Source organism: Zeus faber (genome assembly GCF_960531495.2).
Source record: "Zeus faber genome assembly, chromosome: 4".
Lineage (NCBI taxonomy): Eukaryota > Metazoa > Chordata > Actinopteri > Zeiformes > Zeidae > Zeus > Zeus faber.
In genome coordinates, this window is record NC_137191.1 from 21,606,047 (window position 1) to 21,632,359 (window position 26,313).

General features: G+C 40.2%; 2 protein-coding genes across 2 annotated transcripts in view; one reads left to right on the top strand and one right to left on the bottom strand.

Annotated features, from left to right (window-relative positions):
- The window catches only part of adra1d (adrenoceptor alpha 1D), a gene marked incomplete at its 5' end in the record, with an annotated part of 9,275 nt that extends 7,908 nt beyond the window's left edge, over positions 1-1,367 (top strand). The window contains one exon of the mRNA XM_079998725.1: positions 295-1,367. Within this exon, the coding sequence (XP_079854851.1) occupies positions 295-848 (554 nt within the window). The 3' untranslated portion in view covers positions 849-1,367. The remainder of the gene's footprint in view (positions 1-294) is intronic.
- Positions 1,368-6,828: 5,461 nt separating this feature from the next.
- LOC307229481 (5-hydroxytryptamine receptor 4) lies at positions 6,829-7,905 on the bottom strand (the record flags this gene model as incomplete). Its single annotated transcript, XM_079999480.1, has 1 exon — positions 6,829-7,905. The coding sequence occupies one exon, from the start codon at positions 7,903-7,905 to the stop codon at positions 6,829-6,831; it is 1,077 nt and encodes a 358-aa protein (XP_079855606.1).
- Positions 7,906-26,313: the final 18,408 nt, after the last annotated feature.

Below are 26,313 nucleotides of genomic sequence, written 5' to 3' on the forward strand. Positions count from 1 at the left end.
GAAACACCTTGGATCGCTAAAAATGCCACTAAGATTTATAAGGATGAATAAGAATAATTAAATAATGATAGAGTAATACATTAAAGATAGCTAAAAAGTATAAAGTCCAGCAAGTTATTATGTGCTAGTAGCTGAAACTCCCAGTCTGTTTGACCGCAGGGTAGGGAAATCCTTCCAGAAGGGGCGGACTGGACAGTTAGGAGTGGCACGAGCCTTCCTAAGCACCGATACAGATTAAGGAACAGCATTCGTTATACAAACATTTAAATGATCGAAATCATCTTCTTCTTCCAGGTTCCTTCTTTCCGGCCATGAAGCCGTCTGAAAGCCTGTTCAAGGTGGTCTTCTGGCTGGGTTACTTCAACAGCTGCATCAACCCCATGATCTACCCTTGCTCCAGCAAGGAGTTCCAGAGGGCCTTCACCCGTCTCCTCCGCTGCCGCTGCCAGCGGCGACGGAGGGTCCTGCGCCGCTTCTACGACCAGCGGTGGAGGACGGCGGTCAGGGGCGTGAACAGGGACGGCATTGGCGACTACCGGTCCGACATGGCCATACACGAACCCAACGGCAACTCTTTGCTGTACAAAGGCGGGGGGAGTCCGTTGAGCTTCAAAGGGTGGGACCTGTTACCGCCGCTGCAGAAGTCGTCCTTCCAGCTCAAAGGGACGATGAACAACCTGTCGAAAAAAATCAAGGGGGATGCAGGTAAAGGCACGGCGGCGGCGGCGGCCCTGGGTCGGACAGAGATCGATACGGTTTCTATGGGGATTTATGAGGCCTGTGAGCAAAGCAGCTATCAGATCTATGACTTGAGCGAGTGCTATGGCCTCAAGGAGACTGACATTTGAAGGGATCCCAGGGGACACTGATCTTCCCTGGATGGGTACTTCATGGACCGACTTGTCAGCAAGACTAATGGAATATAGTTTCTGTTGGGGAAAAAAAAAAAAAAAAAAAAAAAAAAAAAAAAGCGTATGATAACGGTTTTGTATTGTGACTTTGCGCAAAGCCGGGTTTCGGAATGAGTGGTTTCATTCAAGCACGGATGCGTTTAAAGCAAACAAAAAAAACCGTCATGTCAGGTCATACTGTTGATTTAAAGGGAACCTTTGGTTGTTTCAAATCTGTGATTTGAAGTCGTCCAAATCCAACTCTTCAGGTCTAGAGCATTCAGTCATTGTTTTGTTTAGAACCCATGATGGCCTTCTACGCATTTTATCAATTAATCATGAATGACATGAAGAATGATAATGTTAAAAATAGAGAAGGTTTTGTTCTAAAATCCTGTTTGACTGTGGTTAAAGGAATTTAAAGTGGAGAAACAATAGATTCCCACTGGAATGTCTGACCTGTGCTGAATACTATGTTCTGGGAAAAACTTGATTTGTTCGCCAATTACTTGTTTTGCTTGGATCAGGCATTGTACGTAGAGTTAATGGACAAGAAAAATATAATTGATAGAACACTACTTCCCTCAGTTGTTCTTTTCCATGGGTTCAAAAGGGTCAATTTGCCTTTGAGGGGACTACTTGCCAGGATAAATCCATGACTTGGCATATCTGCCTGCAATGTACATTTCTAAAACTGGCAACAGCTTCAAGAACTTTCTCGGGTTTGTTTGTTTGCTTTGACATTTGTAAACGTACGCTGTGAAGTGAAATGAAACAGGCAAGAAAACATGGCTTGAGTGTGTAACCGTTCTTTTGTCGGCTTTTTTTTGTCCACTTTGCTCCACATAAACATAGACAAGGTGAAATGCCTCCGATCCATTTTCAGAAGGAGTACCCGTCGTTGTTTTATGACGACACTAACACTACTGCCTTTGCAGTTTTTGTCCATCCCAGCAGATGTCAGCCTTGATAAAAATTGATTAACATCCTGCGAGTCTTCATTATGGCCACAAAGGCTGACTTTGTGTTAATCAGCTTAATCAGTTAATCAGAGGAAAAGTAACAAAGGTTTGTAAGATTAAGCGTCCGTCAAAGAATAATACATTTGTGGACATTGTGATGTAAAATATTTATTTCATTCCATATATTCAAATCAACGCAAGACAGCAACTGGGAAGCTCCACATGGGTGAGGTGAAGCAAATTGAGTTTTCTATATAACATAACATAATCCTTGGCTGATGTAGTGTCTTTGAGTAAGAAGCTGCCGCAACCCACTCAGTTTGAAAAACATGGCAAGATAATCAGTATTAAAAATAACCACCATGAATTGGATTGAGGTTATTTGGAGCAGGTTAATCTTATCTCCACCATGACGTTTGTGGAGAGGCTAGGGCAAGTGAATGGCTTTAAAAGTTACGCGGTGTGTACTCTGCAGCAGGGGTTTCCAACCTATTTTCAGCCAAAGCCCAATTCAATCTGAGACCCCTATTTAAAATAAGTGAGTTCATTTTATCATGTATTAATTAGTGGTTGGTGGTTGTTCTGGTCTTAATTGGATCTATTTTCATGGTAGAGAGGGCAAGGTTTTTAGGGCGTCCAATACATTCTAACATATAATCATCGATTTTGTTCCAAGTCATACTTAAACTTGGAGCAAAATCCATGATTTTTTTGAATTTTGGAACCGGTATTTGATTATTCGGAAACTCGCGACTGAAATCGTCTATGCAGGTCACATCGGCCATGCGACCCGCCCTGGGATCTCTGGCCAGCTAGCTGTGGGGTTCGCTAGAGAAGACGAGGTTGGGAACCCCTGCTCTTTACGGTCCTCCTCCGGTCACAGGTGTCACAGGGATGTGAGCCGCCAGGTGGCTCTATCGCGTCGATCTTGTTGGTGGGCTTTATGTGAGGCTCATGCTGAGCTCATTTTTTATATGCGACGTCCGACACAACAAGCCCCCATATGGTTTTGAAAAGGTCACAGTGTTGCCAGGCGCCGTGGTAAAGTACTAAACCTGCTTGTAGGTGTTACTACGTTCCCTAGTTTCACCTCACATAAGCCTGAAACAGAAGACATGCTGTGCATACTAAATGTAATCCTGTGATGAAATGATGAAAACAAATGAGCTGAGCTGCTTACATTTTCACCATAATTGCTTGAGCCACGGTGTGCTTGTGAATTGTGATATTCCGTTTTATTCTAGACTGAATACAAATTGAATAGAAAGCAAATTTAGTTTGGAAGAACAAATCAAATATTGAGCCTGCATGACGGGATACCGCTCAAAGAGAAGAACACTTTTCAGCTAAATTTTCCTGAAAAGTGTCTATTTATCAGTGTGCTTTCTCTTTCCTTAGTCATACTACTGTAAAGCCCAATTCTTGGCTGTTATTTTGTTGATTTAAATGGCTGGTCTGCCTGGTGCCATTACCCAGTGCAGTCAGTGGTAATCATAGGCATAATAGCCATGTTTCATTTTTCCAGTTTTTACTCTCAAAGGGGAATCTATGAATAGACTCTTATCAGTGGTTTCCAATAAGTTAACATTTTAAATAAATGACTGCCTACGGAGGTCAGGTCAGGTTTGTAAATGGAGCATACTGAACGCCAATCAACATTATTATCTTTTACCATGCTCCCCATGTAAGCAGGTTAATATTGTAGAAGCAACTACATTGTTTCAAAGGTGAGTACATGAACACGCTGGCAACATTTTCAAACACCCTACTCTTCAGGTCTACATTATGTGAAATTCCGTCTCTGCTGACACTGATTTGATATTAAGATAGAATAAGTGCATCCGATAATGTATAGAATGGGTACGGAAGAGTTAAAGGGTTTCATAACATTTGAACACAGCCAGGGAGCCCCAGAATCATGTATTATATGGTTAATAATTGCTAAGAATGGAAGGAATAGAGCAGTGGTGTGGGTATGGTTATATTGGCTGGTTTTGGATCCCAAAGTAAAAACCCCATTGATTATTCCTGAAGACACTGCTACATGAAGAGCTTTTAGGGCCTTGCCAAACCTTGGATGAGCATCGAACTCCACTGGATAAATCATCGGTAGATGCAATTAGCCTTACCGTCGGTTACAGTCTCGAAAACAATCGCAAGAGCAAGTCTGTGTACATAACAGCAAAATCCCTTGTCCCTGTTTTCCCTGTCCTTTAACTGAAGGCTTTGTAGCACTCCACTCTAACATAAACCAATTTGATCTTTGGCCTTGTTTGCAGCTCAACCTTCAATGTGCAACCAACGATTTAAGACCGTGCTGTCATGGGAGAAGAGCAGCAGGAGACCTGCCAAAATCGGATTGAAACCATCTTCTATGCATCTCCGAAGTTCCCCAAACTCTTTAGCGCGACATTAGAATCATAACACAGATTAGTATCCCACGCTCCACTTCTTACGCCACTGACCCAAAGACAAATCAATTGGATGACTGATCTTCTGCGCCGTGACGGTAGGTGGCTGAAGGAGGTAAGTCAACTATGAGTCCTAAAAGGGAATTGCATTAAGGACGATGCAATTGCAGAGCTAAAAGAAAATCCAACGTCATCAGTGGGGAAGTTTGAAAGAAATCCTCCATTTAAAATCAACCTGGATACACAAATCACAAGAACCCCGTAAGAACCTCGTGTTCGCAAAACATAATGATGGATTGTCAGTGTGGAACACATGTTTGGCCCTGTGCTGACAGTCAGACCAGAGAGCAGTTTGCTCAGTTGGTATGCGCTCATGTCACATCACTGTTTTACAGAATCAACAGGAGAGTAGAGGAGATTCCTTTTCTCGTACAGCAACTCTAAGCATTTTATTTGCGTTGCTTGTGGTTGCTCGAATCAATCTGATTCAGAAAGAAACATGCTTAAGTGTTTTTTATCGAGTTCTTGTTTGTGTTTGGTCTTTGGGTGCAGCGCCTGTGTGAGGAGCGAGGGAGCGTGTGAGCTTCACCTTGGAAAAATAAATGACGCTTGAGTTCTCGATTTGTGCGTGCAGCCCACCTACATAAAAAAAAAAAAAAAAAAAAAAAAACCTTTTTGGCGTCCATACTCACAAAAGCTTTCATTTCCGGTGTGACGCAAAGATCTGTAGCGTGCAGTTATGTCAATGTGCCAATGTCCACTAACGTTCTCTACTTAACGTAAGTTCTCACCAAATCTGTGACGAATCGTTTCTTTCCAGGCTGTATTGATTTTTTCTTTTCAAGTAGCATCGGTCTCCATCACATCTTTGTATCTCTGTCAAACATTGGCTTTCAAGCTGATGACATTCTTCAAGCATGGCTTTTCTTGTTCCACTCCATTAATCATGACCACCAAAACATTACGCTCGTAGGAAAAACCCCACCTCAAAGCCGTGCTGTTGCAACCCTCCTATTATTTATTGCAATTTTAAGATATCGAACAGAAGAAAGTGATTTTTCATAGACTAAGATGAGTTCCCAATGTTGGACAGCTTATTAGGACCACAGAAGAACACAGGGATTTTTCTTTACAGGTGAGAATAATATATAATTTTCTTTACTTGAAATCTCTGATATCGTAAATTATAATATATAATATAATATATAATAAAGTCAAAATGTTATGAAAACCAAAGTCAGTAAAAAAAGAGTTGGACATTTTCACAAAAAATGCTGAATTTTTTATGCATTTTTGAAGAGATTACAAGAACCAGAATCTCTAGAAATGTACAGCTTATTCTGTAAATTTGAGTGAAATAGGCATTCCATAAACTACATCTGTCATTACATTTTTAATTACATCTGTTACATTTATTTCTTCATTTTTGTATTTTTTTTTAACTTTAACTTTGTTGTTGTCACTTTGACTTGTTTTTCTACTATTTATCTTATTGACACAGAGAGTAAGCATTTAATTGCGACAGTAACATGACACTGCAATGTTATGCTTTGACAAACCACCATCACCAGTTTCTTTCCCCTTTCACACAGATCAGTCCTCTGGTCAAAGGTTCACAGCGTCAACAACTTAGTTTGTGTCACATAAATTCACACATAACCCAGCAGTGTGTTATACAATATATATACAGTATATATATATATATATATATATATATATATATATATATATATATATATATATATATATACATATATATATATATACTGTATTATGTATGTATATATTATGTATATATATATATATATATATATATATATATATATATATATATATATATATATATATATATATATAAGAAATACATGTCACAATACAAAAATCCCCAAAGATGAATACTAGATAAAATTATATTTAAATACAGTCAGAAAATATGGCATGTTTAGGCGCACATTTTTAATTCTGTTTCCAAACTGAGGCAAAATTTTCAACTTTGAACAATGAATATGTCATAGAAATACAAATACTTTTACGTAAATACTTATATTATTACATATATTTATCACTCTTCAACATTTGACTGAAGAGTATTTGCATTGCTTAAGCTATTGTGATGTTTTGACTGCGTAATTTGCTGCTTCACATTTGAATAATTTGTTTATTACTCACTTTAAAGAGCACAGCATGAGATTCCCTAATGTTACGCCTTGCAATTAAATTCTCAATTTATTCAAACCAATAAACACAGTGCCTCGATTGTGTTCATCATTTATCCTGACCTATCGCTCACCAACGTGCTAACAAAAGGTAAATATGTTCAGATTGGACTTCCTGGGTTAGCCTAATTTTCTCGCAGGATGGGAAAATCAAGCATTTCATTGCCATTTAAGGCTCTTAACTCAACGGGTAAAAAACAATACAGAATCTTACAAAGTTCAGCATTACCATCGGTTTGCATCTTTCAATAAATGTGTCTAAGATAATTCAGTACAAGAACCATGTTATTTAATGTCTTTATCATGACATATTTAATAAAAACCTGGTTGTTGTCACATGAAGAGCATTCTAGCGGTGATCCATACGTTCCGTTCCTTCCTTCCTGGTTTGGGATAGGTCAACACCGGGGGATGACCCAGGCAAGCATATCCTGCAGCCCATGATCATGAGAAAAGCCCTGCGGAAGGAGCGATTGAAAAAGCCGTACAGGAAGGGATTAAGAGACGAGTTGATATATCCTAGCCACAAGAACACATCCCACACCATCCCCGCTGTGCTGTACTCGATGAAGGGGTCCACGATGTTGACCGTGAAGAAGGGCAACCAGAAGAGCAAAAAAACGCCCATGATGATCCCCAAGGTCTTAGCGGCCTTCCTCTCCCTCCTAATAGTATTCCGCTGTCTCTGCTTCTTGCTGGAGTCCTTGCTCACACCTGCAGCCATTTGACTTTCCATGGCACTGATCTGCATGGCCTGCCGTCTCGCCGCCTTATAGATCTTCCAGTAGGCCACCAGCATAATGACCATCGGGAGGTAAAAAGCCACCATGGAGGCCATGACGGCGTAGTGGCGGTTGACCAGGAGAACACAAACACCTTCGGGCAGTGGGATGTCCACGCCAGCCGCGTGGAGACCTAGCATGATAGGGCCAAAGGAGATGAGCAAGGGGACGGCCCAGCACACCACAATAAGCAGGACCACCCGACTCTGTGACATCTTCAGGGAGTAGACCAAGGGGTTGCAGACAGCGTAGTAGCGGTCAAAGGCAATGCAGCTGAGGTGGAATATGGAGGCGGTGCAGAGCATGACGTCAAGGCTGGAATGAAGCTGGCAGAAGAGGACCCCAAAGTACCAGCAGCCCTCCATGGTGCGAATCATACTGAAGGGCATCACCACAAGGCCCACCAGACAGTCGGCGACTGCCAAGGACATGACAAAGGAGTTTGTGGGGGACTGCAACTGCTTGAAGTAGGCGATGGACAGTACCACCAGGAAGTTGCCGACCACGGTGCAGATGATACCTACGGTGAGGAAGACATAGAGGGCCATGCGAGAGGTCTGGTTCCTCACTATAGAGCAGACTGGAAATTCACTCCAGAGAGAGATGTTGGCAGCCTCCCGTGGGTCAAAGCTGCTGTTATCCATGTTCTGATCAGTCTCTGTAAAACAAAAAATACGACGGTTTATTCAACCACTTCGTTTGAGTAGGTGTTAGCTTAGGAGACTTTCAAAATAAGAGGGCAGAGGCAAACAAACCCCAACACAATCCCTTTTGTTGCAGACCTTGAGTAACAAAATTGGGTGTTTAAGTTTGACAAAGTGAATTTGAATCACTGTTTGTTGAGATCACCCGGCAGCTCGGTCTTATCTAGGATGTCGTGTTCTTGTTTGGTTTTGTTGAGAAAAGCCAGATGCACCTCTCTCACCTATTCCACTCTGACTAGTTTCATACCATTACCATCAACGTGTTTAATGAGAAACACAACAAAACACAACTGTCCAATATAATTGCTAGAGTAACATAATGTTTAGTGCGTCATTTTGGAATAGTGTCAAGCATAAAATGATTAGTTGTATGACCTCTCTCTGGGCTCTGTCTCTAGGTGACTTTTTTGGAATTTCCCCCCCTTAGGTCAACTGTTATCGGGTCTGTGAGAGGACGGCAGACTAACATAGCAGCTTCCAGTATCACAGAGTTTCGCAACAGCAGGAGAGTCAGCTCATCTTGTGCCACAGCTGTGGAAACTGTGGCACACAGCTTAAAAGAATGGTTCTAGTTGAATTAGAATGTGTTTTCTAATGAACACCATCGGGACTGTGCAGGTAAAAGAGTTGCTGTTTCCAAGGTAACGCTTTAGATTTGTGGTCCCTTAGAAAGGAATTAAGTAATACCAACCAAATGTTCATCACAGATTACTCCTGTTTCAGCATCTCAACATTGGCGCCTTTAGCCACATAAAAATCCCAACATGGCCAGTCACCAAAATATACCCAGGCACTGTTTCTTCCCGGCTCTCCTGCCAGACTGCGTTGGTCCTCCAGTCAAGGACCGCTGTCTGTCCCAAAAGCTAGAGAACTCAGAGCCAATACCGGAAAAAAGCACCAACAGTGCTTTTGCAGAATTGGCTCAAAGACTGTGGAATAACTTGGCACATAGTGTGATGGTTTTTTTTTATCCAGTAGATACACATATCGCTTAGCTTTCAGCTGACTTTGCTTTGACAAAACAGCCACTATTCCCTCCATCACACCCAGGTAAGAATGATGAGTGCACCCCAGAAACCACCCTTTATTCTACTTCAGAATTCAGACCGTTTGCCAAATGGAAAGGAAGAAAGGAAGGAATGTTTCTTTTCCTCATTATCAATTCATTTCTTTTGATTTTGTTTTGTTCTTCCCTTCCGAAAACTATGTTGAACGTCCATCAATCTGGATGATCTTTACAATAATAATCAAATCAATTTTGTTGACAGAATCAGAAATGTTGGAAAATTGTTTCACGAGCGATCAAAATAATATTCCAAATAATAAACCCCTATCTGGTTGCTTTAAAAAAAAATTTTTTAAGAAAAACTATTAAAAATAAAAACATTTATTTTTCAATAGTACCTGATAGTGAAGTAAATGCTCATCGCTAAACTTGGACTCATGGACTGAGACTCTGATTTATTCCAATAACTCCTATTTTTACCACCTTGCTCAATTACGTATAGATATTCAGAGGACGCCTCCAGTAAATTTTTGGCTCATCTTGCCCCCACTTGCCTCACCCCTAAAGAAATGCTCCAGACAGATGTATTTAAGCTCTGAATTATTGGACATCGATCTCCTGTCAGGACATAAAGGCTTTTGGCAGAATTGTCCAGAATTGTAAAAAGTCTGGGGAGCCGAAGTTCACGACCTCATCAGAAATATCACAGCATTATCATGAGAGAAATATGTGTTCTTCAAAAACATGTTCCAACACAGGTCCTGCCTTGGACTTCTCCCAACAACTACTATATATTTGGATATTTGGCTATATTTGATTTTCCAGTGCCAGTCTGATTATCCCTCCTTGGATCTGCCGTCAAGGGAGATTTCCAAGCGTCCACCAACAATATATACTGTACACCCAAGTGTAAAAAAAAAATATATATATTGGTATTTAAAGAATATTTCTTACCCATATATACTTTTTCATGAGTATAATAATACAAATTTAAAGTATAGCTTTCTCATACCAGTCATTAATACGCTATAAGTTTAGTGTACTGTAAGTACAGTTATAAAAAGTACAGAAAAACATGAACCTAACTTAAGCTGAACTTTAGTGTTCTTGTTATTTTTATTGTAGCATGTTATTTTGGCGGTTAAAAAACACCAAAAATACATAAAAAAAATATTTTTAATATATTTCAGTACAATTTCTAATAGTATACGTACAACTTAAGTGGTCTTAATTCAACACAAATTTAGTACTTGCAAATATACAAAACGTATACTAAATATACTTTCAGATAACACACTTAAGTATACTTTTGTTTCTTTGGGTAATCACTGTTATTTCAGATTGGGATCAGCGCTCTCCATTATACCGACTGAGTCGGTCTCCTTTTATACTGTAACGCTGTATTTGAAGTGCATTTGCACTTGATTTGTCCTGTTTTATGTTCCATAATGTCTGCCCTCAAACCTAAAACATTGAAAAATATAAATCTAAATCTCATTTATTGTTTATATTTATCTAATTGGTGTTGTATTCATTACGCTTAAATCTGAAAGGATCCTGTGTCGACATCAAAGAGCCATTTGATGCATTCAAGCGTGTCGCTTTTGCACGATCAACTTAGTCTGCCTTTTTTCAAAAAAAGCGAATTATTAGTCAATATGACTACACGTTCGAAACTAGGAATAAGCCGTAATTCTATCAAAATCTTGTATCACTATTTTCCTTTGAGACAAAATCTGTTAGCTTGACAGTTCATCAAGGGAGGACATTCTTTCACCTCTGTTGTCAAACGTGTATACATTGAAGTATAAATGTAATTAGTAAAAAAGTATAAATGATGTAAAAAATTATGAACAAATAACAAATATACAACAATCATAATTATAACTGGTATTGTTATAATAATAATAATAAGAAGAAGAAGAAGAATAATAAGAATAATAAGAATCAAAAAAATATTATTTTATATATAGGCAGTATAACTCATTGTCTGTATTAATACAGTACATTGATGAAAAATGACATATGTTTAAGAAGGAGTTCAGTGATTCTGAATGAAAAGGAATATGAGAATGGAAAATTACTGTATCTTTAGTATCTATCTTTAGTAGTGTATCTTAACAAATTTTTAGGCGAAACATTGTGACTCTGTCTATTCACAGCTCTTCCTCATCATCATTATTTGATAAAATTATACAGCCAGTTAATTAACATCCAATAATTGTATTAGATTTGGCTGTGAATGTTTCCTGCTTGCCAAATAATGAAAGGTCACTCACCTCTAAGAACAATGGAGGGGCCCCTGTGTTCATGCCTGGACGTGGATCCTCCTGGAGCGTACAATCCCCCAAATCCGTTTGAATTCAACCGGTGATGAGGGAGGACGAAAGAAGAACGACAGAATGAACGCCGAGCATGGTGACAAGTCTGTTAAGTCGCCCCCTAGAAACCCCGATTCCATTTGACGGACAGATGGGCAGACAGATAGACAATAGTAATATAAAAATACAATTAAATATAAAATATAAATATAAAAAATAATATATGAAACATATAAAATAAAATGGCAATATGCAATAAACCTAAGAATTATGTGTATATACTGTGTGTGTATATATATATATATATATATATATATATATATGTATGTATAAAAATACATGCATACAGTGTACTGTGTATATTCTACATATAATATGATACACAATAACCTAAGAAATAACTAGAAGATAGGAAAAATGGAATTCTACAATATGCCTAAAATGAACAATAAACAATAAGATAATAATGGACCACAAAAACTTACCCCAAAACACACTCACAGAGACAATGAACAGGAAGAATGTGACCAAAGATGATAAACACAGATCAAAAGGGTCGACTAACATGGGATCGGCCACGGCACCTTGTCAACCAGTGTTGGAGCTCATATCTGATTTTAAAAACATCAGCGTCTGAGATAAATGGAACGATAGCGTTACATGTGATCGCTGCCTTTCATGTGACTGAGCGCAGCCGAGCCTGAATACCTTGGGCCTCCCTGCCAGAGACGGACGCTGTTCGAGTGCAGCCAAACACCTTCTAATTAAACATCGGGGGATATTTTTTTTAATGAGGGACGCCATGAAAAAGCAAAACAAAAAACGGGCAGATCGGCTCCATGGCTTACAGGGTTTTTTTCCAGACCAGTCATTCATATGTGTAATGTGAGTGCAGCTCATCGAGACTGGCTGCCCATCTGCTGCTTTGTGTCCTGGAGAGGTTGATTTTGTGGAGCTTTGTGCCGTTTGTGAGAGGGGCCAAATATACCGCGACCCTCCTCTGTTGATTAAACATATCATTATAAAACTGTCGAATGCGATTTTAACTTTGTGTTAATACACTCCAAAATCAAAAGAAACGCTCCGTTGCAATAAGGGAGCGAGTTTATGTTGTTATTACACGGCTCTTTTTCTTTTCTTCTTCTTTCTCTTGTCTATTTTACATTTATGCGTCATGACCTGCAGTACTTGCGTTTTACTTTCTTATTATATATTATTATGTTTATTGCTATTGTTGCGCAACAAACATCAAGACAAATTCCTTGTTTGTGTGAACTTACTTGGTTAAAACTTACTTAAATCCTGAAATTAATCAGCAAGGCAATAAAAATATCAATGAAAGTAAATATAAACATAAAATATAAAATATTAATTAGTAAATAATACGCCTGACGGACTGGGGGCGGAGGCGGTGGTGCGCCCCTGCCCCCACGCCGGCCAGGTGAAGTGGGGAGGATCTGTCATCACTTTCATTGCCCCGCGGGGTTCGGTGAGACCCTTCGAATCTGATGCGAAGTTGCCCCTTTCAAGCACGCAGAGTGAGAAAGGGAAACTCCTGCAGCGCGCACACCGTGACGGCGGTGCAGGTCCGTAATCATTTTTCTTCAGGTGACAGTAGTGCCAACCTTTTCCCCAGGGCGTTAAGCGAGTACGGGGAGGAGTACAGCGCATGCTCCAGTGACCTGGAGTGTTGCAGGCCTTACGGTATCTAACTTGCTGAACATAATGTCTGCAGTCTGTAGATGATGATAAATCACATCCACCACACCAGCAGTACCACACAACATCGTTTGCAGTCGGGGGGATCACCAAAGTATTCTAGAGCAAAACTGCCGGCAAGTCAGACCCCCACACACACACAACAACAGCAGACCATTTACACTCAAACACAGACTCAAACAAAGCTGTACCACACACTATCAACTCGCCAAAGAGGTGGGCAGATGTGTGACTATCGTACAGCGTCTTGGCCTGTGCCTGACTAACATTAAAGGCATAGCCCACCTAATGATATAAATGTGTCAGCTGTTTTCATCCTATGAAAATGGTCAAATAGAAAAAATAAATCAACATCCCACTTTGTAGATCCTGTACTGGTACAGCCAGAATAGTTTAAGACTCCTATATTTCCCATTAATTCAGAAGTCAGAAACGTATTGCTCCTATGGGAAATAAATATAAATAATATATAAATAAAATATGTTTTTATTTGTTCTATTGCACTATTTTAAAGGTGAGATGGGTGGTCCATGCCTTTAAGTGGTAGCGAGGCTAATGTTTCAGTCTTCACGCTTCTGTGGCCGGCTGGCCTTTTTCATTGGCCTCAGTAATTGAACAAGGTCGTCATTCGGCAGGCGGGCAGTCAAGTTGTCAATAACTGCTTGGTAAAATTAAGGGCTATTTATTTTCCTGCTCTAACCAAAATCGGTCACACCTTTAAACAGGCCAGCCAAGATGGTCTGTTGACCCCCCTGTTCTGCATTTTAATTGCAGTTTGCATTTAAATTTTCTGTCGGATGTGGCAGTGACTGCCAACAACTGCTGTGTCTCTTCGCTGCAGCTTCAGTGAGAGGCTCTGCAGTCCCCTTAAAACATCTTTCCTGCGAGCCGAATCACACAAAAAAAAATTGCATTGGTGAGGTACTTCAACAGCCCAGTGTACTTCTTCCTCGCGCTGTCAGAATGAGATCGGGCCTTCACCTTCAGCTTTAAAACGTTTTTTTTTTTCCCAGAGCCAGGAAACCCTTCTGCGCCGCTCTCACGGTGTTAAAACAACTGGCGGCCCATCTTGTGGTGAGGACCCGACCAAACTTCAGAATTTGAACGTTGAGGTCATCTGCTGCTTCTTGTAGCAACCGTGCGGTTTTGTGGGACTGCTGAAACCAGTGGTATCGCTTTGAGATTAACATTTCAAAACGATTGCAGCTGGACACAGATTCCAATGGAAGTCGCGTTTTAATTTGGCGATTTTTGATTTTTGTAGCTAGTCGAAACTGAAGCTCCATCAGCTGCAATGCTTATGAGATTTCTGTGTTTAAAAAAACAAAAACAAAAAGATCATCCGGGCCAGCAAACTTCTTCTCAGCCATTTAAATGGAATTGCCACCAGTGCAGTTCAGTTCACCTACATCTAGAAAAAATGTTATCGACATCACCATCTCAAGTGACTGTATATTGCATCTGATGATGTATGTTTGCTCGACCAAACTCTGTGCCCTCATCAATTTGTTCTTTCTTTTTCTTTTGTTCTTCTCTTTTATATTTGACACCACAGTTTCAGCACAGGAGTGGTCAGAGGAGTGCAGATTTCCCACTACAGTTCCATTAATTTCTTGCAGCTTCATCAGTGGAGTCATCTTTCTAAATGCCGGTCTTTCACTTGCAATTGCATATGCAAGTTCTGAATGAGGTTTACTGAATAAACTTGCATTTGTTTCCATCACTCTTTTTGGCAGTTTCCTTCTGTTTCCGGCTGTTACAGTAGCCCTCTGATGTGATGCACTATTTCTGTGCTGGTGAGGTTTCATTACCGGTGTCTTTTGACAACTACTGCTCACTACTCTATTGATACATTCATCAGAGAAGTGCATTCCAGGTCCTTGTAGGAAAGTCTTGGCATCTCTGCATGAGCTGCATCCTATTTTACCATCCTTTATGTACAGCCAAGGGTTCCTGTCCTTCCGGCCATGCCGCTGCTCTCTTGTCCAGCAATCAGGTGTTTGTTGTCCTGTCTTCTCTGGTCACTCATGCGATGGTGGCTCATTTGGTGGCCGATGATCTCCGGCTCCTTCCGTCTTCAGAACGATGTTGATATTTTTATGTTGTCGAGATACAAATAAGGGTAAGAAAACTGTGATGGTGTAATGCTTTCTTTACTATCAGTCGCCAACACTTTTTTAAAAGTCTGAGCATATTAGTATTTTGTATAAAGTACTATTTGCCTAAATATCTGGTTTGATGGCATACATCTTGAAGTGCAATCTCCTTTCCAACTCACCTCTTAGCTACTAGGTCCTGCCTGCTCACTGTCTCCCTGACCTCCTCATCCCTGCTGACGACTGTCATTCTGACCTCCCTCTGCTTCCTTAATACCTTCCTTAATTTTTTAATAACAGCACATACATGTAAAACTCACCACCTCCCATACTATCCTGCTCAGGATGCCTGCATGAGTCATGATAACCACAGGAAATATAAGTTGTATTATCATCTCTTAGTCCTATTTTTTTACAATTTCAACAATTACTCATGTTGACTTTGACACAGAGTCAACATGAGCGGGGCATCCAGCGGGGCTGCTGCGATTCCACGTTCGAGCAAGCACCCATCTTCCACCTCTCGCCCACTCCCTCCATCTCTCTCTCTCACTCTGATCTGCTTCTCCACCTCTCCTTCTCTATCCTCCTCCCCTCTCCCCTCTCTCCTCACCTCGCACAAACACCACCGAGCAACATGCACTGAGCCTGCACAATCCTTCGGTCAATACATATACCCAGTGTAACCCCGTTGGGAAATGTTAATATTATTATTATTATTATATTTTTTATTATTATTATAATTATTATTATTATTTGTAGTAGTACTACTACTTCTAGTAGTAGTAGTAGTAGTAGTAGTATAGTAACGTCAATAATAATAATAATAATAATAATAATAATAATAATAAATGTAATACATAAATATATCTGCGGGCAGCAATAAGCGGGGTCCAGGGTAGTCGGCCCTTCATTAAAGTTCAATGGACAAGTGTGCTCTTTGTTCTGGTGTGTTGTCCTGCAGAGGTGTATTTGTTCCAGCCTGGTTACACTGAACTCTATGACTAGCAGTGTTTGCAGCAGTGAGTGGTTTTTCCTACGCCGCAACTAATGGCGGTTATCATACAGAAGGGCTACTTGATTATGGTGAAAATGAGATGCACGATTATTGTACTCAATATTGTGATCACACATCTTGTTCAGATGGTCTGTGGGTTTCGTCAGATCCCTGGCATCCATGAAAGTCTGACATCTGTCCCATCTGCACGCGCGGCCATCTTGGCGAGGACCCTGTCATTGACCAATGACACAAGGCAATGCTATCCATGAGATCCATAAACAACTGACGTCAGTTTTTCAATACAATAAGAAAAGGGCTCCCTCCCCTTCAGGGCTTAACACAGAATGAAAAAATGAATGAATAATAATCAAGTAACGCTGTGTGTGTATGACTGCAGGGGTAGGAGGGGGGGTTGAAGTTAATTGGTGGGTTGTTATAATTGGCGTAAGTTCATCTGATTAGAGGGAGGTGTCCAGGATAGTGGGTAATTGGTCTAGCGGGCGGACGCGGGGTCCCGAGGATGTGTGGATAGAGAGGAGAGATGGAGGTGAGCGACGGATGCGAGTGGAAGCGAGGGAAATTTAGGAGATGTAAATGCTTCGATCTTGGGTGACCCAAGTCTTAATTAGGGGGTTAAACATCCCCCATCCCCCCCGTAATTCAAATGATGAAGGGCATTCTAATTTGACTCCTGGTCTTGAGTCGCCACTCTTTTTTCACCCAGAGTTTTTACGCGAAAGAGGTGCTCATACATTCATCAAACCAAGCGGCCCAACCTCCACTTTGTGGTAACATTTGCCCGGCAGTTTCCGCGTAAATTGCGTTTTGGAGCCGAAATTGCTTTGCGGAATTGAGGAGAGGCGCGTTTCTGTCTCTGTTAAAACACTCACAGAAGCAAAAATTGCAACTGGCGTGCATAGATTTTGAGATATGAGCATTTGTTCGCAGGTCAAATTTGATCATTTCTCCCATACACACTCATTAAAAAACGCTTAGTTTAACACACTCTAAGATTTGCACATTTTCGCCCAAAAATGTCTCTCTATCTATCTATCTATCTATCTATCTATCTATCTATCTATCTGTCTGTCTGTCTGTCTGTCTGTCTGTCTGTCTAAGGCTAAACACAGTCAAAACCCAAACAAAACCAAAAGGAGCGCCTGAGGCACCAGCCTTCCAGAAGGGAGAGAGAAAGTGCATCTTGGAATCACCAGGCTTATAAAGGCTCCAAGCAGGTGACACCAATCCCTCACTGAGGTGAGAAGGGCCGGACAGGGAGAATCTGGAACGAGGGAAGCAGAGGCAGGCCAACACAGATACTGTCATAAGGCCTAGGGCTGTCACGTCCTCCATCACCACTTCTTATCTTCCTCCCCTTTTTGAGACCATCCATCGTTCTCCTCCCTGGATGACCCATCCGCCCAGATGAACGTTCACCATCCTGTGTTTTGGTCAGAGAGTTACCACCAGGTCACCTTGGGATGGAGCTAGGTGCTACTGCGCCCGCGGGGGCTGCCTCTCGCAACTTTAACCCGCAATAAATTACTTTAACACGCTTTCCATCAGGGCAGCGGAATAAACAAGCCGTCACTAACGCAGAAATGCAAATTCAAAATCGACGAATAAGTGCTGTCTGTATATATGGCTTCTAAGAGCTTTCTGGGGGAGACCGAATGGAAATATACAGCTGGTAAAATAATCTTAAAAATAAAATAAAAAGCAGCTTTTAATGGTGAACTAAATTAAAAGCTGCTTCTCAGTCAACTGACATGTCATTGTCATGTCATGTCATTTCAGATTTGCAGACTCTATCCATAAAACATGCACTGATTGCTCATTGTTTTCGGTGCGTGAAAGTGCAAAATTCATACTCTGATCCAGACCTGGATATTTCTCTTCATGCTGGGAAAATATATATTCAATCTACCGCACTACTTATTTAATTTCCTTTTCTTTTTTTACTAACCTTCTGGGAAGGAATAGAATATTTATAAGCTTTTAAGGCACAACTCCTATAGTCCTTTTGATAATGCCATTATGCTCATATTTGTGAACATGTGTTGTTCACCCTTTCAAGTTATGTGGATGAATAATTTAACAGTGTTTTTGGTAGTATAATCAATTATGTTGCGATGATGCAATTAAACACATTTTGAACCTTGTTAGAATTATCCTTAGGGGGAAGACAAAGAAAGCTCAACATTTAACCTTGCACCGTTCCTGTAAATAATATCCTACCATCTTTTTAAACAAATCCTTTTTTTTCTTATGGTACTTATTTTCTCTTAATTAATGCTATTTAAAAAAGAAAGACATTCTAAGCTTGGTTGAAAGATTTTTACACCACATTGCTCTGTAAGTAGATTGATTGATTGATTGTCTCATTCATTCATTTTATTTTTTTTGTTTACACATTTATGAAACAACACGAAAAAACACAAGAAATAACCATTAAAAATAGGATTAATATTTGTGGATTTTTACAGGTTCCTCCCTTTTTCTAAATTTCAGATGCAGGAATCTTGGGGGTGTTGTTGAAAGTGAGCGTTAGTCATTGAATATTGTTCATTAGCGACACCATAATAAACAGTAATCTCACCAAGCTGGGACAATCACCTGCCAATTTTTCCCATTACCATAACAAGAGATTGAAACCTTTAACTGCTGTTGCTCAAATCAAGTATTTGACCAAAATGCATGGCAGCGCATGTGGGACTAATGCATTGCAGCAGGAAGTTCCTTAAAATAGAATGATATTAAAAAGCTCAAAAATGCTTTGCTGCTCGTTGTGACAGTCGACATTATATACAGTACATACAGATTCTCTGAACATTATAACACAAATTCCTTTACAGCAATTAATAGCGTTTGAAGCACTCTGACAATATAAATTCAAAATGAATCATAATCATTGTAGTGAAATGGTCCTTAACTGTCTGTTTTCAAATAGAAATTACAATCGAAATTCTATCTTTACATTTAAATGTAACATGCTGTATATTAAACAGAGCTGTTGGACTGCATTAAATAAAGGAAGTACTGAGGAAAATACATGGAATGGAAAGGCTGTGATGCCTTTGGAGTACAATTATACCCGCTGAGCTAACTACCTGCCTATACCTTCTTTACATCTATTGTACTAGGTCCTTCTCTACCCATGTCCTCCATCTCATTCGGTTAAGGGCAAGTTTTTTCGAGATCTCCCCAGTTGTTCCCAGACTCCCCTTGCCAACTGGGACGGCCTCTTTTTCTCTCCCCCTGGGGACTCCACTTCAGGACTTGTCAGGGAATTGTTGGTAGCTGGTTTCCTGAGGGTGTGACCTGTCCAACTCCACTTTCTTTTCAGCATTTGCAGGTGGATGGGATCCTGTCCATTTCCTTCCACGACATTGCTGACTCTGTCCCTCCACCAGATGTCCAGGATCCTCCTGAGGCAGTTGTTGAGGAACGGTTGTAGTCTGGTTGCTGTTTGCACTGTTGTTCTCCAAGTCTCTTGAAACTAATGTACTGAACTGGAATCCTTACTCATCTTCCCTCCTTCCAAAAACAAGCAACCAAGCAACCAAGCAACCAAGCAACCAACCACTTAATAGTATATTGTTTTCATCTGCTTGGTTATTACAAATGCAAAAGCAAATACACATTTGCCTAATCAAAGGAAAGATGACGTGATGAATGTGGCTGCATACGTGATCCATTGGACTCCATCCTTGATGCAGTGTTGACTCCTGCTACAAGACATGGAGAACATGGAGGACATTGCTGACAGGTTAGCTTCATTTGGTTTGAACCAAACTGTTGGTGCCTTAAATTATGACTAATGTTCATTTAATGTCTTTCACCTGAATGTATCCCGATTCGAACTTCAGCGGCTGATGGGGAACGTGTGGGCTCTGGTAGTGCCTCAGACCCTGAACTATTGCGAGGGATAATGGCCGTTCTCTCGAGCATATTATATATATATATATATATATATATATATATATATATATATATATATATATATACATACTGTATATTGGTCACCATGTCCTCACCGAACCAGATTATGGGGTTGTTCATCACCGTCAAATGACAGATTTGACTAATTTGACAGTGGGGATTACCCAGTACTTCCTGTGCGTATGAAAAATAACACGTTCATTATTTGTGTTACCGTGGCAACATCTGCGTGAGCAGCCCCTCGGTGCGCCTCTTTTCTCTTGCTCACTCACCACCTCCTCCAGGTTGGAGGCTCCAGGATGGCTCGGGGATGTTGTCCCTGCTGCTGAATTGACCAAAATCTAAGAAAATATAGCCTATAGAAATTATTATGTCAACATTCATGTCAACAAAATATTAAATACAAAAAAAAAATGTTATATTCTAATATTAGACAGTGACTCGATGAACAGTTTGTCATGTTGTACTGTAAAATCACAAATCCATCATCTGCGTTCAGCGCAAAAACCCACTGCACATCGCAAGCAAAGCTAAGATGATGATAAGATGAATTCAACAGGTCACTCATTTAGGCCTAACGCCGGTAAAAACACTGAAGCACCGCAATGAAAATAGTGCCGGGAAAAACCATTTAGCAATTAATTTAGCTTTAAAACCAAATGTAAATGTTTTTAAATAACTCCTCAAATTTGACAAATCAGCATGCTGTAGCGTTTTCTTGATTGTGGATTTGTCCCCCTTTACTTGCATTGACCTCCTGATAGAAGGATGGAGCCAGGGGTCCAGGGTGGGGAAAAGGCTAAACCTACCTATGTACTACATGTTGGGTGAGTGTGGTCACGCTATTCCTTTCGACTCCCTCTTTCCTTTCTCCTTTGCGTTTCAGTTACTCACCGGTCCACTGGCCTGGTGGCGTCCCCGGAGTGTCCTTGGTGGGCGGATTGCGTCTCCGATGGCTCAGGCCATAGTCGGTGATCGTGAGGACACCGCGCCTGTCCACCACGCACTTAGAGGAGGCGAGGGGACCGTGGGAGTGCAGAGGACTACGGTGCGGATAATCCATTCCCTTCAGACGCAGGGTTAGACGGGGTTCACGGGCCATTAGTGTTAATGAGAATAAAACGAGCATTAAAAAACATTTAATAGTCCCTTCTAATCAATGCTCAGTGGTGTAGAAATGTAATCGCGTTTACTCCAGGCCGATGTAAATTTAGCATCAATCCCTCTGTTTTACAAGCACACGATAATTGACTTAAAGGGACAACATAAGAAAATGAAAATGAAATGCAAGATGACGACAAAAACAAGATGGTACCTACACAATGTCCAGCATCCGGGAATACTTGAAGCTCTAGCCAAGCTTGATCAAGTAATTTCTTAAAGAATCCTGGAATTAAGATAGAATACAATAAGATAAGACTGCACTTTAAATCCTGACTTACTTTTAATTACCACTTACTAACATATTACACACACACACACACACACACACACACACACACACACACACACACACACACACACACACACCACACACACACACACACACACACACACACACACACACACACACACACACACACACACACACACACCACACACACTTAACAATAAAACACTTAAACACTTAATAATAATGAACAGTTACTCAACATGTCAATTTAGAATAATAATGGACGGTTTTTGGTGCAGTATAAAAGGTTTTGAAGGTATAAAAGGTTTTTATATTGTTCTGAAGTCAAGCATCTTCAACGTTTTCTTTGCATTGTTCTTATCAGAGAGGAGCATAAAACCCCTTAAATATCGTCCTCTTACTTTGTAGATTCCTGTTCTGGGCGAGGCCCAGATGTCCGTCATGCTGCCGGGGACGCACTCCAGAGAGTTTGGAAGTGGCTCGGAGCTGAGATAAGAAACCTGTAATGTCACGATAATTAAAAATGTAGTGAATGAACTGTGATTTGAGATGCTGCCTGGTTCCTTGAGCTTCAGATGAAGCAGAGACCGTGCAGTGGAGACAAGAGGCGTCTTGGCGTCTGTACGCTATTAATGACTTATAAATAACACGATCGTCTAAAAAAGAAAAGCACTGGGAGAGATAATGCCCTGAAGGGAGCGAGCTGCAATTTGAAATAACACAATTGGGGAAAATGAATGTGTTGTCTGTGGAGCTTAAGCTGCCGACACAAGGGACCGGAGTGGCGTCAAGGAGCCTCGGAAAACCCTAACCCGTGCTGTTGGTAGACGGGGCAACCAACCATCATGACCTCGATCTTCCACTGCATGAGACTTTCTCGTTGAAGTTACCCTCTGGAAAAGAAAACACTCGAAGAAGTAACTGTACACAATAGTGATGCAAGACTGGCAAACGATACGTTCGTATTGAACAAATCTTTGAAGTGATTCAGGAGCCAGGTGTACCTACCTATCATGCTACTAAATTCTTCATTTCTCTTGCTGGGGCTTTGAGAATAGAAAAAACGACTCTCAGAATGATGGAATAAAAAGTGTTTCTCAGGCTGTAGGAACTTCATTTGTTCATCGGTATTTATTTAAAAACAAATGCTGAGTTAATTTCAGTGAAAACATGAAAGTACTCACTATATATATATATATATATATATATATATATATATATACACTGATGAGTCACAACATTAAAACCACTGCTCCAATGGAGCATCTGTGGGATGTGCTGGAACAACAAGCCCGATCCATGGGGGCCCCACCTCACAACTTACAGGACTTAAAGGATCTGCTGCTAATCCCTTGGTGCCAGATACCACAGGACACCTTCAGAGGTCTTGTGGAGTCCATGCCTCCACGGGTCAGAGCTGTTTTGGCGCTACAAGGCGGGGCTACACAATATTAGTGGTAATTGGTGGTGGTTTTAATGTTGTGGCTGATCAGTGGGTATATATACTGTATGTCACAATATATATATGTTATGGCATTATATATATACTTTTTTTTTTTTTTTTTTTTTTAATACATATATATATATTTATATATATATATATACATATCTAATATTCTGAAGTGGGCTTCCTCTGCTTTGAGTGAAATGCGGTGTTTACATGGTAGAAGCAAAGCTTTCGCGTGGCCCCCAAACGACAACAAAGACTTGAACTTCTTCAATGTGTCCGCAATATGCAATCTTCAGTAAGTTGGCCTTTGGGGCATTTTTCTTCTCCTGAGAGATATTCCGAACCTGTCTTTTATTACAGAGTCCGTCATATCCCTCTATATGTGAAGGCAGAAAAATACATTTTACACTGGAAGCATGAACCTTCCTTTAAAGTTTAACCAATTTGGGTAATCAATTTGTGATAGCACAAATTAGGGAATTCAATCTTGGTGGGATAGTGAAACGTGAATTGTTCATAAAAGGGAGTATTGGCAGAATGATCAAAAAGAGTGTCACGGCTGATCATTTTTGGTATCGTTCACAAAGAAAATCTGTGATTCCCTATGAAGTGTCAAAATTGTTTCTTAAAAGCACATTCTGAGGAGAGAAATGAAGTAACATATTTCCTAGCTTGATAAAACATTTTTGAATTTTACGGATTAAGGATTGGGTGTTTTTTTTTTTTTTGTTTTGTTTTTTACATTTAACTCAAGGTCCAAAATAAATAAATATGCTTAAACTACAGAAAAAAATGGAATAGTAATCAAGGTATTTTCACTAAAACTTCAGTTCACTTAAGTATGAACACAGTCTGAGCGCACATGTGTGACCATTAAATTATTTCAATCCCTGAGTAAAAGTAACCCTTTTCTGTGAATGAAACACCCAAGATAATTCATAACAAATGTATAATAAAACCCTGATTGAAAGCTGTAGTAGAGATCTGAAAATTAGCTGCAGACATCTACCCTTTTACTCATCAAGTCCAACCCTAGATTTTGAACGCTGCCGTGTGTCACATATTATAAATAACCACAAGCAGTTTTATGTAATGGTACTTTAAGGAGCCTACTTTCTGAAAATACCCCCCAAAAACAACAATAATGCTCCAGTATTAATTCTACACTACACAATTTTTCTGGATTGACAATAAAGTACCTGTAGAATAACAAAGCAGCGGTGGTCCTGGTAAAAACGCCAGGAATCAATCCCATGGCAATCTGGAGACTTTGCTCTGAAAAAGGAACACGCAAGACAGCTCATCACAAGAGTTCCTCACCGCCAGTCATGCCTAAATGGCCCTGGGACCAAATAACTTTTTTTAATTCATCACCATAACAATGCCACTTTAATGCACATAACATTGAATTTAATTTTATACACAGTGAAGTGTGGATGTTTTGGGGTTTTTTTCATTATAATTATTACTATTATCAATAATGTGTTGCTGGGGGGGATCCTTTACATTTTCGTTCCATAAACAAACCTTTGGAGTTGTCCCTCAACCCCAAGAACAGACAGGCCCAGTTCTTTCATGAGATCTCCGTGGAACCGTTGGAAGACTGCAATAAGACCCTATTAAAGAAAAAGATCTCAGCAGTAAAATTGGTTCCCCCCTCGGCCATACTGGCATGGATGAATAATTGAACGTGTGTTCTTATTGGTAGTCCTGTCTTCATTTCACCGTCTCTCCGATTTGTCTTTCCACCCTTCTCGTCCCAGCACTTCTCCCTCTTTGCCAGTACAACAAACTGCAATTGTTCTACATGCCATCTCCATTTTTATTAATTAGAGAGAATGACCTTCAGTAAAAAAAAAAAAAAAATTTAAATTAAAAAACGTCCATAGAAGCATGAACACAGCATTTGACCAGAACAGCCGCTGAGGTTCCATTCAAAATTCATTGGGTGCTACAGCCCTCTGCTGGTGTCCAAATTCTATTACATGTAAACGCTAGAAAAAGAAAATTTGGAAAAATATATATATATTAATTAATTAGAAATGACAGCACTGATACATTCTGAGGAAAAAAAGAATGTAATTGTTTTTGAGGATGTAAATCTGTACCGGTGAGTTACCAGCTCGCTATTGTATCCACAATCAGGCGTGTCGTTTGGTGGGCTCCTTCTCCGAGCAGGCCACTACATTCGGACCCCCGTCATAGACCAGTACTGCTTTCTGGTGCCAGGGTCGTTGGCTATAACCTGTAAATAGGAAGCATCGAAGAAAGGGTACGATATAGGGTAAAGACGTATTTGTTGTAAAAGCGGAAAAAGCTGATTTCTAAAATTCTATGGGGAAGAACATGTGTATTTTGTTAATAAGTACATACGTAAATAAGGAAATAAATAAACCAAGTCAGTGAGTAAGTCAATAGGTCAGTAAATAAGTTATTAAGTTAATAACTAAGTCAGTTAATAAGTAAGTCAGTAAATAAGTGAGTTATATAAGGAAGTATAAGTAAAGAAGCAAATAAGTTATCATCAGTAAGTCACTAAATATTGTAAGTAAGTAATGGTGGTTTCAAATGACCGAAATATTAGTTCGAGAGCGATAGTAAAGATGCCAAGATAATGCTTTGGAGAGATTCAAGGACAACAAATGTATGTTAAAATTGTGCACTTTGCAAAATCCTCAAAGGGTAAGTTCACAACAAACTGGTTTCCTTACTCCGCAACACTCCCCTGGCACTTCAAACCACCTTGTAAATCATATGCTGCAGCAATTAATAAAACCGTGCAAATTTATGAAAATAGAAAAACCCACCACAAAGCATTTTGCCCATCATTATAAAATCACGACAGTTTGTTGTAAAAAATATGGTTCCTTCCCTCTCAGTTTACATTAGAAAATAATGAGAGGGTAGAGGACATTTTTGGAGAACCTCGCACATTTACGGTTTTATTGAATTGGGGGCAGGCAAGCGGTCTTGCTTTCAGGGCGTTTGGGGGGTGGGGTTGGTGGTTCAGGCCGGTGATGTAACCAGTACATTCAAAATCAAAGGCAGAGAATTGAGAGAGAGGGAGAGAGAGAGAGAGAGGGAGGGAGAGAGAGGGAGAGAGACAGGCGATTGTTGTGGTTCTGATAGGCAAATGCTATTTAATATATGAAAACCTTGAGGAAGTGAATAAAGAAATAACGGCAGAGGTGCGCTTCCGAGAAAATCCGATAATGGTCTCACCACAGCGTGTGTGTGGAGCAGAGAGAGCCAGTGGTGGGAGAAAGTTCTGGCAGACTTCACAGATAACTGAACAATTTCTGCTTTCCCAGCCATAATATGATATATATATATTGTATATTTTAATACGATTTTTATGCTTTAATTTAAGAAATTCAGTATATATTCATATGATGATTAG